This window comes from Pipra filicauda, unplaced genomic scaffold (genome assembly GCF_003945595.2).
Source record: "Pipra filicauda isolate LSUMZ 115617 unplaced genomic scaffold, ASM394559v2 scaffold34_size3990699_pilon, whole genome shotgun sequence".
Classification (NCBI taxonomy): Eukaryota; Metazoa; Chordata; class Aves; order Passeriformes; family Pipridae; genus Pipra; species Pipra filicauda.
This window is the reverse complement of record NW_024104476.1, coordinates 1,532,764-1,552,334: the sequence shown is the minus strand read 5'-3', so window position 1 is coordinate 1,552,334 and position 19,571 is coordinate 1,532,764. Positions and strand designations below refer to the sequence as shown.

The 19,571-nt window shown below is 36.1% G+C and overlaps 1 protein-coding gene across 2 annotated transcripts in view; it reads right to left on the bottom strand.

The window, feature by feature from the left end:
• Positions 1-427: 427 nt before the first annotated feature.
• LOC113993828 (regulator of G protein signaling 7 binding protein) overlaps positions 428-19,571 on the bottom strand; it is a 40,133-nt gene continuing 20,989 nt past the window's right edge. The window contains exons 3-6 of one of the 2 annotated variants that reach the window (XM_027732339.2): positions 15,464-15,594; positions 7,497-7,641; positions 5,931-6,001; positions 428-3,363 (exon numbers count right to left, since the gene is read on the bottom strand). In XM_027732339.2, the coding sequence (XP_027588140.1) occupies positions 3,272-3,363; positions 5,931-6,001; positions 7,497-7,641; positions 15,464-15,594 (439 nt within the window). In that variant the 3' untranslated portion in view covers positions 428-3,271. Of the gene's footprint in view, positions 3,364-5,926; positions 6,002-7,496; positions 7,642-15,463; positions 15,595-19,571 lie in introns of those variants that run through there. The other variant, XM_039384394.1, reaches the window with a different exon arrangement.

Genomic DNA, 19,571 nt, shown 5'->3' with positions numbered 1-19,571 from the left:
AAATCATCTCTTAAGTGATTTGCATATCATTTTATTCTGGGAGCTTTTAAACTTTGATCCCACATTGCCATGTTCCATTAAACTAAATTGTAGTAATATCATTAACTTTCTTTTACCGTTCTGCGGCTTAAAAAGAGTTTGTTGCCTTTTGAATTTTGGTGCTCTGCATTCCTAACTAAAGCAACTTATCCCTTAACACCTCTTCAATTCAGATACTTACCAGGCCTTGGTTCGCCACTATCTGTTAAAAGGTAACTGAGGACATTCCATTCACCCTTGATCACCAGTGTTCCTGAAGTGGCCATAAAGCTTGGGAATTACAGCATGTGTCCATTAGGATTAGTAGAAGGTATAATAAAGACGAAAGGCTTGAGATGAGCTGCTAAATTGCTTAGAAGTATAGAAAGGCTTCAAAATGAGTAAAGACTGAAATTTTAATAGTCTTTAATTCAAGAAGAAAAGACACTGCTGAATTTTCCAGAATAACAAAAGGTACTAGGATGCACATATTACTGTACACTTCAATACAGTGCAATGCAAGTCTATCCATCACAGAATCTGCTCAAGTTGTGCAACTCATTGTGATATGACTGATGTCAAGATTTGTAAAATGAATTAAAATGTTTATACATTTGTCTAATTTATGTATATTCCATTCCAACAGGCATGGTTAAAATACAGAGATATAAGCTGTCACCTAATTTGTTATGTTAAATTCTGTGTGATGATGTGTGAGCAGGTACTCAGCTAGACACGTTACTGCTTACTCTGCCCATCTTCCTTTCAAATTAATTGTTGAAAAAAGGTATCACGCTGACCACCTATGGGTATTTCTCTCTGTGTACCAATATTGCAAGACTTCTAAGTCTTGTGTAAAACTTTCTTTCTCCCTTCCTCTCATGGTATCGCTGCATATTCAGTCTTGCATTCATACCCCTTTTTTTTTGGCATTAATGTCTTTTTCACTTATGAACAAAAGTTAATTGGTTAATTGTAACTACTGATTGTATTCCTAGACAATATTTTTAATATCCATTAGACATCAGGAGTTGTTTTTCCAAAGTTTTAACAGTTGCAAAACCTAGCGTACCTGTGGGGATGGAGTCATGGAGCATATCTTGGTTTGAGACTCCTAATGAAAACATGTCAGTGCTGCCTATTACAGAAAACAGCTCTGATTAACGAGGACAACGTTAATGAGAAATGTGGAGAAGACTTTAAAGAATTAACTTTGAAAAAATACTGTGCTATGGATTTTAATTCCATTCTTCTTAAAAATGCATTTGTTCTCACAAGCACACAGTTTCATGAGTGCGTAGGGATCTCCCCAGTTTAGGTGCTTAAGAATATGTATGCTTAAGAATAGTTCAGGACCTGAAATCTTCAAACACATTGCAGTTACCTGTTTCTGTGCTATTTAAAGAATTTAGCCATGCTAAATTCAGATGGAATTAATTTTGGAAACTCACAAGTTCCATAAGGGCATTTTAAATTTATTTGTCCTCATTGCATTTAAAATATTTATTTCTTGGCCTGATTATTCAAAAATGTATTTTCTCTCTGGGAGAGTGAAAGGTGAACAGACCAGTCCAACCTGGAAAAAACTAAAAGACTCTGCTTTATCTGACTGACAAGAAGAATATCCTTCCAGAGAAATGCTGGAAGCTCAGTTACATGAATGTGGTGTGGCTCTTCTGGAAGAAAAACTCCTGCCTTCTGTTCCTGGTAATTAGATCTGAATTTTTGGTCTTTGGTATAAAGAGTATGTTAATATTTCTGACAGTGTGGGCTTTTCCACCCTTTCTCAGCAAACAGCAGGAGAAAAACTTGGTAGAAAAATGGGTCACAGCAAACTTTTTAGTTGCCAGATACAGTTCAGTGAACAGCTATCCCTAACAAACTGCCTTAGGGGGTGTACTAATATCCTACCAAAAAACTGACAGTGAATTTAACTGTATGGGTGTTTCCTGTGGCAAGGACACAACAACCTCCTTACCAGCACTAAACCTTTGTTTTGGTTCTTTTGACATGCTGGGTCATGGTGGAATAAAGGGCTATGAGTCACTATTATTGCCTACAAGGGTATGCTGACGTGCACAGCATTGACAGATTGCTATGGGTTTCATAGTGTTGCAGTCTAGCACAAGTTTATTTCTGGTGTCTTGCCTATCATCTTGAAATATCAGTACATTGAGTCTACCTATTCATATCTACTGCTTCTACTAGCTGTCATTTTAGTATTTATATATGCTCCATATTTTTTATCTTTCTAAACATACTTCTTGAAATGGAAATATTATCAAAACTTTGTGTAGTACTCTGACAGCAAAATTAGCAAAACATAGTCCAGCAATACAACTAGAAACAAAACAATATTTAATTAAATAAAAAACTTTATTAACAATGTAAATTGTTTAATATCTTACAGTCTCAGATGATTCTGGCATGCCTTATAAGTTTTAGACTTAGTGATATGCAGACACCATGCTTTGAATTCTATTGGAAACAAAATGGGTTGGTGTTGTGTTTTACATTGTTTATTTTAATACCTCCTTTTAATAAATTATTTATTTTTTCCAAATGCTTGTAGATATACTATTGACTTAAAAGGAAATCTGTTGCTTCTATGCATTGTACAGTATGCAGTTATTATGATTTCTCTGTATTTACAGTCCTATTTTCATTTATGATTTGTGTATCATAAATTAAGATACTTTTCTATGAAGCTTTTAAATTGAGATATATTGGAAGACTAAATATAAATGTGAGCACAAAAAGCAACTGGAGATTTTGACAAATTCTGTTACAATATGGTTTGAATGTTTTAGAACTTTAATACTTTTGCTGTTAAATAGTTTTCTATGCTTAAAGACTGTTAAGAGTATGACCAAATATTTCATTATGATACTAAGAATACTGTACTATGCACAAACTTTTAGCAGCAATTCAAACAATTAAAAAAACCTCTAAAAATTATCTATGAACCATAATTCATGTGTCTTCTTTGAGTAATTAAAAGTAAGCATGCAAAACATACTTTAAAAAGCTTTAAATATGCTAGATCTATTCCACAGCTGTTTTTTGATCACCATAATTTTACACTGTGAAATCCCTTATTTGAAGATGAGGAGGGAGCAGAAGAGCAAAATGAATAGTGTAGTGTAGAAAATGTACTTTATAATCAAGAGGAGCAATGTTCATCTTTTCAGTGGTCAAATAACAGTGGTTTAATTAAAGTCATGATCTTCTTGGTGCTTCTGTGCTTCATCTTCTAACTTGAGACAAGACAACACAATCCAAAGAATCTTCGCTTCCGTCTTCTTACCAATGGATATGGAGTCAAGTTTAGGAGGCTGCTATCATCTGTGATGAAAAATCCCACATTATAACACAAGCATGTAAATGCACAAAAGAGATTATATCATTTATGTGTCCTAGCAGCACCTACATATCTCAGAATCACAGAATCATTTAGGTTGGAAAAGTCCTCTGAGATCGAGCCCAACCTTTGATCAATCACCACCTTGTCAATTAGCCCTAAGTGCCACGCACAGTCATTTCACCTCTAGGGATGGTGACTTCACCACCTCTATAGGCAGCCTATTCCAATCCTTGAGAACCCTTTCCATGATGTAATAGGTCCCATAGTTCAAGGCATAGAGCAAATAATAATAATCCAATATTTGTATTTAAGTCTTACAATGCTAATTAACGGGATCTCCATAATAATAATACAACAGACATTTTGGCAAGAAGAACACCAGTTCAGTGATGAAACCTAAATGAAATCACACCTCCACCGCTGGGATACCTGAGGCACAATATTCCTGCATGGATTAATAATGTATAAGTAGCTTGAGATCTTGCAGACATGCAAGTTTGGAAATGTCAATCCTAAAGTAAAATTCTGGCTTAATTTAAACATAAAAATCTCCACTATTGAGTGGCCATTTGTGCATATCTGAGAGAATTTCCATTTAAAACTGGAACACAGGAACTTCTTGGCACATCGAGATACAAAAACATTTGCCTGGGACAGTTACCACTTGTTAGCTTTCTACCTTTTATATTAATTCCTTCTAAATTAATACAAAATGTATGTATTAGTGCCTATACATTAACTCACACAGTGTCAGTGAGCCACCTCACAAATTTAGAGTTCACTTTGAATTTGAGCCATCTTCAAGCGTGGTTTCAGGCTAAGATCTATGCCTCATCATATTCCTATACTGGTTACATCAGTGATGTGGATTGATTGTAGAGTATAGACACTACTGTAACACGAATACTTCACTACAAGAACATAGCTAAGAGATCATTTAATATTGTGACTCAGTCTTACAAACTACAACAGTAATTTTCCTGCTGTCACTTCAGAGAATTTCATACATAAAAACCTGGTCTGTGAGCAGTCAGTAACATTACGCAAAACTTTTGTGAGCTTGCCATCTTAACTCCATTCTGGCTGTCACCGAAACCAACAGAAAAATACTCATTTACTGAGAGCAGGATTGGTCATTTGCAAAGATCAACACATTCAATGGCATTCATTCATCTCATAATCAATAGTTGTGATTCACATAAATATCAAAATTGCAGTCCAGACCATATTAATTATCTATAATGTTGTTTTTTTCTATTTACTTGTACTGTTATCTAGCTTTCATTAATTACAGGTCTTGGATTATTTCAAAAATTTTAAGTACTGTATGAATAATGAGTATGACTGTCCATTCCTGAGGCATCCATTCTCAGAGGTCATCTGTAAACTATCATCACAGTTGGAGACTGTGAGAGCTGCAAAAACACCATTTAGGATTACCTGATTCTGGGGCATGACTCAGAGCTTTTAAACTCTAGGATGTTTCCTATCCTGCTGCACAGGTGGTCAGTGATATTCTGATCAGTGTTGAGGGGCAGCCTGGACACCAGGCAGCAGAGAATTCTGTGTGCCTTTATCTCTGTTCTGAACTCAGGTTCTCTATGCTTTACATCCCCTCAATTTGTCTTTTCCTTCCTTATTTCCAGCACACTCCTTTCTTCTAGGATAGGCATAGACTTTTTGTCACTTTTCCAGTCTCTACAGTGGTAAATACCTATCATGTATCATAAGCAATTGCCTTTTTCCTTTCACATGGTTTTCCATCAAGCCATCCTGCCGTGAACTCCTATTTGTATAATGAACCCAATTATTTCATATTCATCTATTACTGTATTACGATGAATGCAAGACTGTTTAGTTACTTGGGACAAGATCTGGGACGCATTAGGCATACGTCACTGTCTGCCACTGTGCAAAACTACATGGACTTTAAGAAATACCCATTTATCAAGAAGAAATCAAAAAGGGAAACCATTATCTTTTTAATGTCATTCTCACGAACAAAGAGAGTTCCTGCAGATGTGAAGTATTTAACACTGCTGGACAACAACATGAAGGCCCATCGCTAAATACATGCATAGGCTGGAGATCCTTACAGCTGGCTACTGGGAAAAGCAACTGTTAACAATCTCAAAGCAAGTAGCTTTTCTGCATAGAGTCAGTGGCATGTCACAGAATCTACAAGCCTTGCAGGGGTGAGGCAAATGCCATCACTCAGTAGGATCCCTTTAGATCTTCATTACCTTTGAAAAAGAAGAACTCCTTACACGGGGAATTAGTTGTGCTTCTGCCTTCATGTCACCAGGAAATGTCTATTATTTTATGTATAGATGCTGTTTCTATAAAATTCCGGAATACGCATGTGAAACTCGAGAGGCCAAAGACCACATACTAAATTTGGGCTCCAATGAATCAGTAGGGAAGAGACTTTGCCTAGATTTTTCTTCTTGTTATTTCTATGAAAAACTCCTAGATTTTTTGTATTTAACGGAAGTCAAAACCTTTAATTATCGTAATTTTCCTTACATGAAGAAAATTCAAAACCTACCTTGATTTTTCAGTGGTAAAGGCATAGTCTCCCTGAGTTTGCTTAAAAGGTTTTTCATTTCTCTCATATCTCTGTGGATACAACAGTTAAAAGAGAGACAATAGAACGGCAGTTGAAGACTGAATGGGGAGTGGCTCACAGTATAGCTTTATATGCTGAAATAATGGAGCAATAAATACAACAATCTTATAACAAACGTGGATAGAGCCTTCCTAAATCTTCGTTCGCGAAGCCTAGCCATGATGATGAAATACAACAATCAGTTGGGCAAGCATTCGGGTTCCAAACATATATCAGAAGATGTATACCAAAAGAAAGGGCAATAGATTTAATAAGGGAGCACTTTCACACTACCCTGATACTAAACTAGTTGCTTCTGATTCAAATTTATGATCTATTCTGACACTTGAGTTATTAAATGACTTGGTGGGCATGATGTGATCCCAGTGACAAAATACACAATATTCCATAAAATTATCACAAGCTAGTACTAATGTCAACTTTGTACTCCTTGTCAGCATTTTGTAGCTTATGCCATGAACGTGTTTCACTGTTTAGAAGAAAATTATAATACATGTAGCTAATCCATGATACTTCAGTCCCCTGCACATTAAATGACAATTTAAAAAACAAGGCTGTCACTCCCACCTATCTTAGGAGGACTCTGGCATTAATTTTTCTGAAAGGCAGATGATGGAAAATATTATAACAAAATATTATCTCCAAAGCAACTACATAAGGATATGTTTTGAATGTGGCCAGAAATTTCAAAAAGGTTCTTGTTTTACTGGTAGACAGCAGACCAGCAATTTTGTGTGCAAGCTTGTAATGTCTTAATGCTTTCAGGATTTAAAACCAATGTGGTCTTGCTTCATTCATATACATATAAAATAGTTCTTAGAAATGAAGCCATGTGACTAGTAAAAAATTGCTCAGTTCTATTCTCCAAGTTATGTTCTCAGTAGAAAAGAACTTTGTTTTACGTAAATAAGCATGATAACCATTCAAATCTCAGCATCAGATTAATATGCAAAGCCCTCGAAATAGGAATTTTTGCAAAGAAATGTTGGCCATCAAGGTTACTCTCTACTAAAGGGTCTCATTTTTGTTTTTCAACTGCATAGTTAAGAGGGTAACCTACGGATTATGTTCCTCTCCCCTCCTAAAGCTTTTGCACTCAACATTATGGGCAGAAATGAACTAGATTCAGTGCTTTTGAATTAGGAATGCAGAACAGGAGTCCAGCAGATTTCAAGTACAAAATCAGAAACCACTCAAGATGAGGCAAAAGCTGCTTCTTTTAGAGAGCCTGGCCCACCAGCAATATAATTTTGCCCTCTTTTTTTGACAGTTACCTTCTGGCAATTAGCCTAATAAAGCATGTCACTCGTCTTAGCCTTTCTTTTAGAAGTTGCTCTGAATTATGTTAAATGTAACAGAAATGTTAAGAGGTTATTTGATTTACTTATACTTTTTATAGTAGCAACACTGGCTGTCAAATTAAAAAAGACTAAATAAACCCTAGATGGAATTTTATTTTGTTCAGGAATAAAGTGCCACACATACCTTTCAGTGTTTTCAATATCTGTGGAAACCTGCCATAGATGCTGTTGAACATCTGTTGGTGATGACATGTCTTCTAAAATAGGTACTTCAGAACTCTCTTCCACTTTAATATCTAGAATCTTGGGTGGGCCACAAGGTTCTTTTCCTTTAAAATATTTAAATAAACATATATCCCCATTATTAATTGATTAAAATGGATACTCAGATTATATCATTGATGCCTTGAGGTTGATTTTGCACAATAAAAATGGAGAGAAAGAGTACTGAATGCAAGAACCGTTCAGAAAGAGAACAGACCACACCAGAATGCTGCCATATGTTACTCTTACCGATTTCAAGGGGTTCAGTTAAACTCCAGTGGCTCACATGCAACACAAACTAAGAGCCAGAGGACAAAACAGAACAAAGTAAAAGTAAGGAAACTACAACACACATTCTGGAAACAACTTCAGAAACTTTGACACTAAAGAACACTGCAATCCATGTCTCCTAGTACTACAGCAATACTGAGGGAAAACAAAAGACAAAAATGTGAAATTTTGTACTTTGTCATTTAAAATGACTACACAGCTGCCACCATTCACAGCTCAAATGCATTGTATTCTGAGTTTCCATGCTGATGCTTACCTAATTCATGCTCATTGTATGAAAATGAAATTCAGTGTTGAAATTGAATGGGGGCTTCATGACAGATCTTCCAGGGCTTTTGTCAGGGAGACGATGGGACAAAGGGTATGAATTGTGATAGCAGAGTATGCAAGAGAGTTAAGCATTGGTGGAATATTCTGGTATCCTTGCAAATCTCTTCTGGACTGTCTGATAGTGTTCCCCTTCTGTAGTGGCAAGTACAGTTCTGGCATCAAGTACATTTAAAGGAAAAAATTCACATTGCAGTGCATCCCAGACAAGTTATTAAGAAGTCAATTTTTTTCCCCTGAGTTCTCTCAGGAATGGAGTAAACAATCTCAGAAAGTAACAAATAAAACTTTCTAAAACTAGAGGAAAAAATGTCAATGTTTAAACCACTAGTACGTAACGTTGAGTAGGAAATGTCTTTCATTTCACAATTTTTGTAATTTGAAAAATTTTTACATCAGGACACACCTAAGTAATTCCTGAAAGGCTTAGCAAAGAACATGAAGAACAAGACCAGCTAGTAGAGCAGTGCTGACATAGCGCATTTTCCTGGGACACTAGAGACCAAGGCTGCATACCATGCTATACTGCTCTTCCACATCACAAGTATTCCTGCTATCAGGCATGTAACCTTCTTTTTTAAAATCTAAAAATTCCTGGATTTTAAAATAATTTTTTTGGGTAAGTTCTCTAAACTGTTGTATTCAGGTAAATTATTCCTTTGCTAAAAAAAAAAAAAAAAAAAAGTTGTTCTTAGCTACTTGCCTGAGATGTCAAACGAGATGTTACTTATGCTGCAGAAGACACTTGCTTCATGTTTTCATTAGTCTTTAAAGCCAGTAGGAAGCCCTTTTCCCAGCTTTCCTTCCAACTAAATTATCTAACTGAATCTAAGAGGGTGCATGACCTGATATAATAAGTTTACCCTCCATAAAAGAACAATATTCTGTGTCCTTTCTTTGCTGCTTACTTTGGCATCCCCTGCTAACTTGGGCTTTGCCAAGTCCTTCTGTGATCCACTTTAGCCCATCAAATGGTAGAAGATTACCCAAATGAAAAATAAAATGTGAAGTTTTCTGATGAAGTGGTTTAAGTCAGATCAGTCAAGAACCTTACATGTTCAAGAGCAAGTGCCAGAGGAAGATCATATGGCCAGAAATAGTGGAAGTGAAGTGAAGGCACTGTAAGGGAGGGGAGACAGAGAGGAAGGGATCAAGACCTTCCTGTTGGTTACAAGCTACAATGCTGAATGCTGACTCAGTTGCTTGTGGAACAGCAGACTAAGCCTACTTCCCAGATTACATGTTTTTCTCTGTATCACCCTGTAGGTATAACTTAAAATTTTCTTGTTCTTAACTGAAGCTTCTACTGTTATTTTAAGGTAGTTCTTATTGTACAGTTTTCAGTGTTCATTCATATAAGCTTCATTATTTGTTATTTTTTCCCATTACAGTAAGCCCATAACAAAACATAAAGTTACCAATATCTCACTTTTTGCTTTTTCATAAAAGAGGTTTCATGTAAAGCATCTAATTTGCCACCAATATCACAAGGCTGAAACTGGATATTAATGAATTGTCCCATTATTTTGAAGTGCAATGGTGGAACTCTGACCTGACCTTTGGCAACATACTCTCAAGAACAACCCTGTCTATAGATGCATCCTTCAGGGATGTGAAAGGTGTTTCAAAAGAAACAATAACACCAGATGAAAGCACTAGATGAAATAATAGTAAAGATTCTTTTTCACAATTTGAGAACAGAAGCACTGAGACTGAAATGTTCTTTTTGTTAACACAGAGGCAAGCTTTTGCAGATTTAGCAGAATGAACTGCACAGATCTCTTTTCCACTGAGAATAGCTCTTTACCAGTAATTCTGTTGTATTGTGAGCAATTCATGAAGTCTTTCTTGAATTTCAGATCATAAACTCAGTCACTTGAAAACAATTAAATAGTCAGCTAATAATAAAGGCTTTTCTTGAATAATGTATGACTCATGTTTAACATTCCTACCACATGTCACAGCCTACAGAGAAACAAAAGCTCTTTAATCTTCTCATCCCTCCTGTAGTAGGTAAGGATATCTTTTATAATACACACTTATGAATGGATGTAAACCGTAAATTTGACTTTCAACTTAGTCAGTGGAAAGATTTTTCAATAATTTCAGTTGCAATGATGTATTCTTCCTCTTCTTACCAGTAGTTAATCTCTTTTTTTTCCCCTTCACTTTAAGAAGCAGAAAATACTTTGGTATGAAATGAAATTAATTCAATTAAATAATGCTGAGGATCAAACTTGAGTGAGGGTAAATAGAAGAGCAGAAAATTATCAGTTCAGCAAGGTTTCATATATAACCTGTGACCACAGTGTTTTATGTGTCTTACTTGTTGTGCCTCTTACTGCTTCTGTGGTGACCTCTGTCATGCTACCCTATCCACCAACTCTTAGTCATCACCTAATTTGCACAGAAACTGTGATGAATGAAAAAAATTAAAAGAAAAAACCCCCTTATTATATGTCCCTTGGAGCTAGTTGGATTTCACTGCAGAGGAACTAAAAAGATCTTTGAAGGGAATATCTGCATTTAACAAAGTTGAAAGAATCCCTCTCTCAAAATGAAGGCAGCATTTGCATCAGGTTTCTAACTTAGCAACTAAGGAAAAATGTGCAAGCTATAAATCACAGCTTAAGTACATGAACAGGAGAACCTAAAAGGGGAATAGGAAAGAATTGTGTAGGAGGTAAAAAAAGTATTTGACAATATAGTTAATAGTCTGATGTACTTAATTCTTGAATTACACTTGGGACCTTTGGAACTTGGAGACTGTCTCACTGACTTATTCTTAAAGAATACACACAATATAGCAGGTTGAACAGGTTCTGGACCATAAGAATAATATATTCCTGTAACTATATATGAGCAGAGACTTATTCTTTTAAAACTCAGAATAAACAGCTACCAGTTTCACCTTGTACTTCTTTGACAATGTAGCTTTATTTTTACAGCATGTTTTGAACTCTGGAAAACACCTCCAGTTCATTTTAATTGTCCCATCTTGCCTTTGATTTGTTATATGGGCTTGCTCTCTTCAATATTGAAGTGCTCAAATGCTGCACAGCTAGCTAATATACAATATACAATATCGCAATATACAATCTAGGGTTTAAAAAATATTTTCTGATATAAGCAATTATATAACCCGACAAGTCAACTAGATCTGTAGATGATCCTAAGAAATTCCTGTTTTCTATGTAAACATGTACAGACATTAAACTTTGGTAGTGTGCACTTCCACAATGACACATTATTCCATTATTATAATAATGTTTTACAGTTCCTAACAATGAAAGGAATTACTGTTGTGGATATATGAAGTAGTAAAGATTTTTTATCTGTTATGCTTGCATATTAAAAATGCAATGAAAACCTTTGACCCCAAAGTATTTGTGGCTGTGTACACAATGTATGCTGAAGTGCACTTACGAACTCTGAGGCAGTCCTTGATTTTCTCAATGTGCAACCTTGACAACCTCCATGTTAATTTTGAAAAATGATAATCACATCCAGCAGCTTCCGTGGACAGAAAGTAGGCCAACAATTTTCAATAGCTACAGTAGAATTTGTTTATTTAATTAAAATTGTCAATAGGTACACATACAACATTTAAATGAATGACAACTGAATTTTGTAAATGCTTCAGAGAGGTACCTAAGTTTCTTCAGAGTATCTTACTTTCCATTAAATTCTAATTCTCAGATTCTAAATTAGCATTTTTTAGCTTAATGTCTCTTTACAATGGGGAGAAATTGCTATTTATGCAGTTCTGAAGATACACCTATTAGTGTGTGAGTTACTGAGCAAGGTCTGAGGAATAGAAAGATTCTGCCTTTAGAAGAGAATCGTGTGCAATAAATACAATGTATTATACTAAACAATTAGGATAAAAGAAAGATGTGTGTTCAAGTAGAATACGTGTATTAGTTAGCCAGGACTCTTGGGATTGTGGAAAGGAGTAACAAAATATATGATCAGGTAACCAAAACCTTAGTAACTACAAAAATCTTGAATTAAGGATATTTGGGCATGACTCCTTGTGCCCCTTGTAAACTTTCTGAATGTTGAACTGTTGAATGATAGTATATTTTCAAAACTGGGCTTTTGTGGCGTACGTATTTTTAAAAAAATAATTCTTAAAGAGCACTTACCTCAGTTTACTTACTGTATAACACAGCTGCAAATATTAATGTCTTTTGGCCCCACTGTGACAATTAAATTTCAAAGAAATAACAGAATATCTGATTTTTCTAGTAAAGGTTCTATGACAGCAGTAAGTTAATCTTGCATTGTAAATATGCAAGAAATTTCTGTACAGGAAGCTTGATATACACTATACAGTAAATAAAGGAATATCTGTTCAGTAGTAAAGAAAGATAAGGAGAGATGAGAAGATCTGTGCTGTAACAGATGAAAAGACAGAGCTCAGCCCTCAAATTGTTGTGTTGTGTTTCATTAAGAGCATCTGTTTCCTAGTAGGGAGCACTGGCTGAGCTTCTCTTGGGAAAAGAGCATCAGCCCACTGCCTTAGCTTTATCAGTTCTATAATTTGTTTGATGAATTTTGATTAAGGTACCAATACCCATAATTATTATATATAAGCTACAGGTTGCCAAGAACAGTCTGCATGTCATTCTACTTGATCCTCTGCTGGCTCCTGAGTAAGAACATAAATTAGTGAAATCTTATCGGAGACTTAAAAACCTAACAAACAACTTGTCCAACAGGTAAGAGGACTAGAAAATATTACATCCCAATAGAAAATATTATCTTCAGAAATGCTCTTCAAGATACAGCAAGAACATCAGACATACACATTTATGGATTAAACAAAGACTATAGGGGTAGTACTCTTAATACACAAGAATTTATTTTTTTAATATGGTCATTCAGATGATGAAAAACTGGTGAAAAAGTAAAAAAGTTATATACTAGCAATATCACAGGAACTAGTGAGGAACTAGTGTATATCAAAAGTACTGCCAGATAGGAACTAAATTGCAACTCATCCAACTTTAGACTTCTAACAGTTTGTTGTTTAGTTTAAGTTATTAATGTAGATTCTGTCCAGAAGCAAAAGGGAGAGACAAGACATGTTGGGATTACTCAAGTCACTTCAAGATATTTTCTTTCAGCAGTTACAGAAGATGGTTTGACAACTGTAACCAGTGCTAAGAAATGTAGTAAAATCTGTCCTAAAAAATGATGATTCATTGTGAAAGCTACTGGCATCTTGTTATACAATAGCTGTTAACTCTCTCTTCTTGTTCTATAGATTTATTTTGACTTGAAATAAATAACTGAGAAGCTCAGTTAAGCAGTTATAAACCTCTCATTCTTACTTCCATAACAAAAATACCAAATATCCCTGGCTCAATGTAAAAAAAATACATTACAGGACCTTTCGGTGTGACAGGAAATTCACAAGGTTCATTACAAGGCCTTTATCACAGTTCATAACAGAGTTTTGTCTTGTCTTTACCTAGTATATTCTGCTGAGATATTATCTAGGGAAAGAGTAGTTACAATCAGCACAGATACAGTCCTAATCAGCATGTGCCATCACTGATCAATGAGGTTACTAAGTAAACTATCCAGTAAATTATCAGCATTTCTACATCTTCCTTTCAGGAGGCTAATCAAATATGAAATCATTAGAGATGCATTTTCACTGAAGTGAGGACATCTCCTCTGTGTGCAAAAATACTCTGCGAGGTAGATTTCAGTTCCAAATCTACTAACTACTTCTATAAAAGTGGGCAGTTTTTTAATGACACTTATCAGTCTTCTGTTATTGTTGTGGTTCAGTGACCCCACTGAGACTGCCAAATCACACACCGCTCTCTCTCTCTCTCTTCCCCTTCTCTTTCCCCTCCCTGATGAGGTGGAATGGAGTTGAGAAACCAAGGCACAAAAAGTGAAGTTCACAGACTGAAATAAGAACAACTTACTGGAAACAGCAATGAGATAAGAAAATGGATGGGAACAGTAACAATACTATTAAGAAAAGTATGAAAAAGAGAGGGTGATTCACATGCAAAAATGCTCACCACCAACCCCAAGACAAGTGAAGTGAATGACTCCCTGCTCCCTGCCACGTTTTTTGAGCAGAAGCCATGCTCTCCTCCGCATAAGCCTGAGAGTCCCTTTCCCCTACCCCTGGCAGTGACATGAGGTGGTACTGAATAACATTAAGGTCCTGATGCCTCCCAACTATTGCAAAAAAATTAACCTTGTCCTGGCCAAAACTCAGACAACTATAAAATAGCATTGCTGGATAAATAAACAGAGATAGTAAGGAATCAGTTTAGTACTAAAACCATGCCATACAGCTCTATCATTGACCTCAAATATTATACCCAGCAAATACCTCTAATAAAATTACTAAGCTTGCCCACTGGTCTGACTAATGACAGCTAAAACTTCAGGGACTACTCTTTTTTAAAAAAAAAAAATCAGACTTCTAAACCGCAAGGACATTAGTGATACATGCCTGATAAGACACGCTTCTGCAAGAATAATGATAAAGAGAAAAAGAGCCCTTTTTTTAGTAGCTGAAAACCTATATATAGGTATAGTTCATTTTATAGTTTGGTGCTTGTTGTGGTTTAACATTGGCTGGCAACGAAGCCCCACAGAGCTGCTCAACTGCTCACCCCTAGTGGGATAGGGAGTCTACTGAAAGGGTAAAAGTGAGAGAACTTGTAGGTTCAGATACAGACAGTTTAATATCTCAGAAGACTCTGCTGTGCATGCAACCAAAACAAAATAAGGAATTCATTCACCACTTCTTATTGGCAGGCAGGTGTTCAGTCATCCCCAGGAAAGAAGGGCTACACTATGTGTAAGGATGACTTGGGAAGACAAATGCCATCCTTTGAATGTCCTCCCACTTCTTCATCTTCCCCCCTCTTCATATGTTGAGCACAATGCCATATGATCTGGGATATCCCTTGGGTCAGTGGGGGTCAGCTGTCCCAGCTGTGTCCCCTCCCAACACCTTGTGCACCCCCAGCCTTCTCACTGGTGGGTTTGAGTGAGGGGCAGAAAAGGCCTTGACAGCAAGCACTGTTCAGCAATAGCTAAAACACCCCTGTGCTATCAACCCTGTTTCCAGCACAAATCCAAAACATAGCCCCTTGCTAGCTACTGTTGATAAAATTAACTCTACCCCAGCCAAAACAGTGCTTTGTCTTTCATGAGTACCCAGATTGCTGTAAAATATTGGGTTTTTTTCAAAATCAGCATCTGAATATTTGTGCAATTCAATACCTTTCCGATGAAACTGCAGTGATCCTAGCAGACATATGGACTTCAGCATTTCTGTTGTGTACATTTCTAAGCAACACTGCAACTGGATGTACAGCCTACAGATTTCAGGATGAATTTCACCATCTTCTGGGCTGTAGCAAAAGAGAATAATTTAGTTAGGAAAGAGACTAGAAATATGCAAGGGTCATCAAATCCACTTACCTACTGATGCAAGCAACACATCAGAATCTGCTTCACAAACTATTAAGCAGTTTCTACTGAATTGTATTTACTAACAATTCTTTAGATCTATAAAGCTCTAGGCTTAACACAGCTAAAGCTGGACTGTCTTCAGTAAGATTACATGTCCTTATTGTCTCCTCTGCATATTTTCAGAAAAGGGGTAAATAAGTGACTATTTTCTCCTCTTTCAAAGCTTTGGATAAGTATTTCCTGTGAGACTGAAGAGTTCTTTTGCCATCCAATTTCAGTTACCCTTGGTCTTGATACAGACACAGGAGACACCAGGGCCACTTTAACAGTCGAGGTTAGAAATTCTGGATCAGGCATAATCAATCTACTTTAAAGACACTCTCATCAGAAACAAGTCAGTTTTAGTTCTATATATTCTGCCTGAATTTGTTTTCCCCCCATGTTTAAATTAGTAGTTATGTGATACTGCACTGTGAGGAGAATGGGATGCACAAGACTTTTTTTTCAGAGAAGTAGTAACAATCTTGAAAACAAAAACAGAAACCAAGAGTAATTGTACACCTCCAATTAATTGCTCAGGAAACTAAGAAAATAATTTACCCAGATCCAGGAACCAATTCTCATGCCTGGTTATAAAATCAGACATTAAATATCAATTTTGTAGGCTAGGTATGCTACACAAGTACAAACACTCTTTATTATAAACTATTCTGTAGAACTGTTTTGGTAAGTGCTAATGAAGTGATTTAGCCAGTAATCCCTGATAATTAGGTTTTCAATGCTCATTGTGAAGGTACCTTCAATAGGGCAGTAAGCAGTTAAGATTGACTGGGATTTCAAAGATTTCATTTTCAGACATTCTTACTACTCATTTCCTACATAGTGATGCTAAATGGCAAGACATCCCTCAAAACTGACTTTTTATAATAACTAGAGGAACCTACTTTTCTAACTATGCTGAACCTAAAGGTACTTCTGAATACTACTGCTAAAAAATAAAAAAAAATTCAGCACACTTACAGAATTCTAGCCTACAAATAATATAAAGGAAGCTTTCAAAATAAAAAGATTGCAAGCATTCTTTAAAGTGATTGCATTTCCTGTGGTTAAACTTACACTTCAAAAGATTCCCCTATATATGAAATAAAAGTAGATGTGAGGATTTCCTAACAGGAACCAAAGGAACTTATCTGATAATTTATTTGCAGCAACACTACATTGGGCTGATATGGTCAAATAATTTCTTAATACCAATCTAGGCCAAAGGCTTCGAGACCTACAGCAGACAATGTTTATTTACACTAGTGAAACGGGTTCTTTCTGACCTAAGAGATCATTATTTATACCTAGATCCAGGGTCCAGCCAAAATGATCAACATAATACATATTTATAATACATTATAATATGTGGACTGTTGGAGGTTTTTACTATCCTGATTTGTCCTACCTTTTACCTTACAGATAAGATTTTTTTATACACTTTTGTATCAAATATGCTTAAATTTTCAATGAACATTACTCCCAAGTTCAGTATCATGAATTGCAGTAGACTGATACAGCTGTTTCCCCCCTCCACCCCATTGTTTCCATCACTTACTGTTGCAGCCTTTTTCTCAATAAGCATATATACAGTAATTTCCTTTGAGCTGTCCTTACCAATACAGGGATTACAAAAAACGTAAGGAGTGTAGAATCACATTTGTTTTCCATCCTCAAGATCCAGGTCCAGAATTTTGGTCATCAACCCTATTGCTTACTTCATGTAATACCTAAGTCCTGGAGCCCCTCAAATATACACACAAGCACATTCAGTTTCTGTCTGAGTTTCCTAGATGCCCAAACTTTTTTTTTGAGAGCAGGGTTTCTTCTGTCCTGAAGCCATTGATTTGCCTATTCCACCTGAAGGTGATTCCTCCACGTTCTTGCGCAAAGTGGAGCCCACAAAAAATTATAGCCACCTTGGATGGTTATGATGACCTTTTTCTCCTCAGTGATAAGTACTCTCTCTGAAATGGAGATGCAGTTCTACTCCACTATCTCATGCAAGTCACGCTGAATCTGTCTAGTTCTTGTGAGAGTTAGTATTATTTAACCACAAGTCTATCACTAAGAGGAGTAATCACTACATTGATAATTTCCTTGTAGCAGACTTAGATAAAATTGGATTATGGCTGTCCTATTTTTCACTGCACTATTTAAAATGTTAGAAATACTCAGATCTTTTAGAAGTCATGGCTATTACAGAAACTCAGTTTGCAATGTTTATTTACAATTTGCAATGTTACTTTCTAGCTGTCACTGGCAAAAAGATTTCAGGATCTGCATGCCTCATATGGCTATCAAATTTCTATGAAGCAAAAATGGTGAAAACCTTTAAAACTTTTTTACTCTTAGTGACAGAATTTTTAATTGTGCAGACTAAGGCAGCAGCAATTATACATAAGATGCTCATGAGCCAATTCAAATTTTTCAGTGGCTTCCTATTTACAAATGAGCTGGAAGAGTATTCAAAAGCACAATAATACATATTTTTTTGCTCTTGTAAATCTAATGTCTTTTTCTTGCAAAGTACATTTATGAATAGAGTGAAGTACGACGTAGACACTTTGATGATATATGCATGTTCTGACCCATTCTTGTTTTCTCAAGAATATGGAGCATCTGTAATGGACTGCAGGCAAAATGTTTCTCTAAATTGCAAATCCAGAGTAACAGCAGTGACATCCAAGAAAAATATTTTTAATTATGAAAACTTTACACAACGAGAATTATTTCCAGGCCAGTACCCTCGCTGATTGTCTCAAACTATTTAATTAGTATCTAATTACAATAATGACCACAAGAATTCCTTTAGCTTGCAACCAAACAATTTTCTCCTATGCGTGTATATAGGCCTCATTTTCATGCTGATGTGAATGCACATAAAGATTTCTTTCACAATCCCTGAATTCTGTGTACAGGGCTTAAAATTTCTCTTTAAAGTGCTATAAATTTCAATTCTCCATATTTCTAATTCTGTATGTTCAATGTCACGTCATGAGAAATGCTGAATGGGGGACTGGTACAGACATAACTTTCAGAATGCTGGTTATGATATGTTTATTATTAACTAATAGTAATTAGCTATATACTGAATTAATATTTATTTACAAGTGCTTACTTTGGCAGCATTTATGCTAAAAAAATTTATTTACAAAGAAAAGTTCAAGCAAACTGATAATATCACCCCTCTCATCCCCCCCAGTCAGCTGCTTCAGTTAGTCTGGCTGATTTCTTTATGAAGACCAGTAAAGATTTTCAAGAGTAATCCCATATAACAGAATCTTATACAGTACTGTGCTAAATCGTGTTCTCAACAGAGCTGTTTAATAGCTTATGTGCAGGTGGGCATATGATAGCTAGCACAGCACTGACCGCTTGCACCTGAGACAAAGACTAGCACCTCACCATCGGCTTCCAAGCACAGCTGCCACAGGACTGTGAACAGGAACTGTGCTCACTTCCCACATCCATTGTGGAACAGAAATTTTCTTGCTTTTCCCTATCCACTCAGGTAAAATGAAGAGTTACTGGTAATTTTCAAAGGATTTGGATACACAGGTTGTGGCTTCTTGGAAATACTTCATCTGACAGGGAAGTGCTGCTGCCTTTCCTAAGAATGCAGAGAACAGCCCATGTAGGAAGGGACCAAAGACAGAATTTATGGAATTTCATGGCTCTGAGAAAGCCTCCTCACTTGCCAGTGAAGCAGCAAGACATGTCTTATGCATACATAAGAAGGGTGAACGGTGAGATGGGTGCACGTGTTATGCAAATGTTTTGCATGCAGGCTGAAGTCTATAGGTCCATGCAAGCTGCCACATTGCTTAACAACGGTCAGGTGTAACTCCTGCCTGATCTTCACGAGAGTACAGTA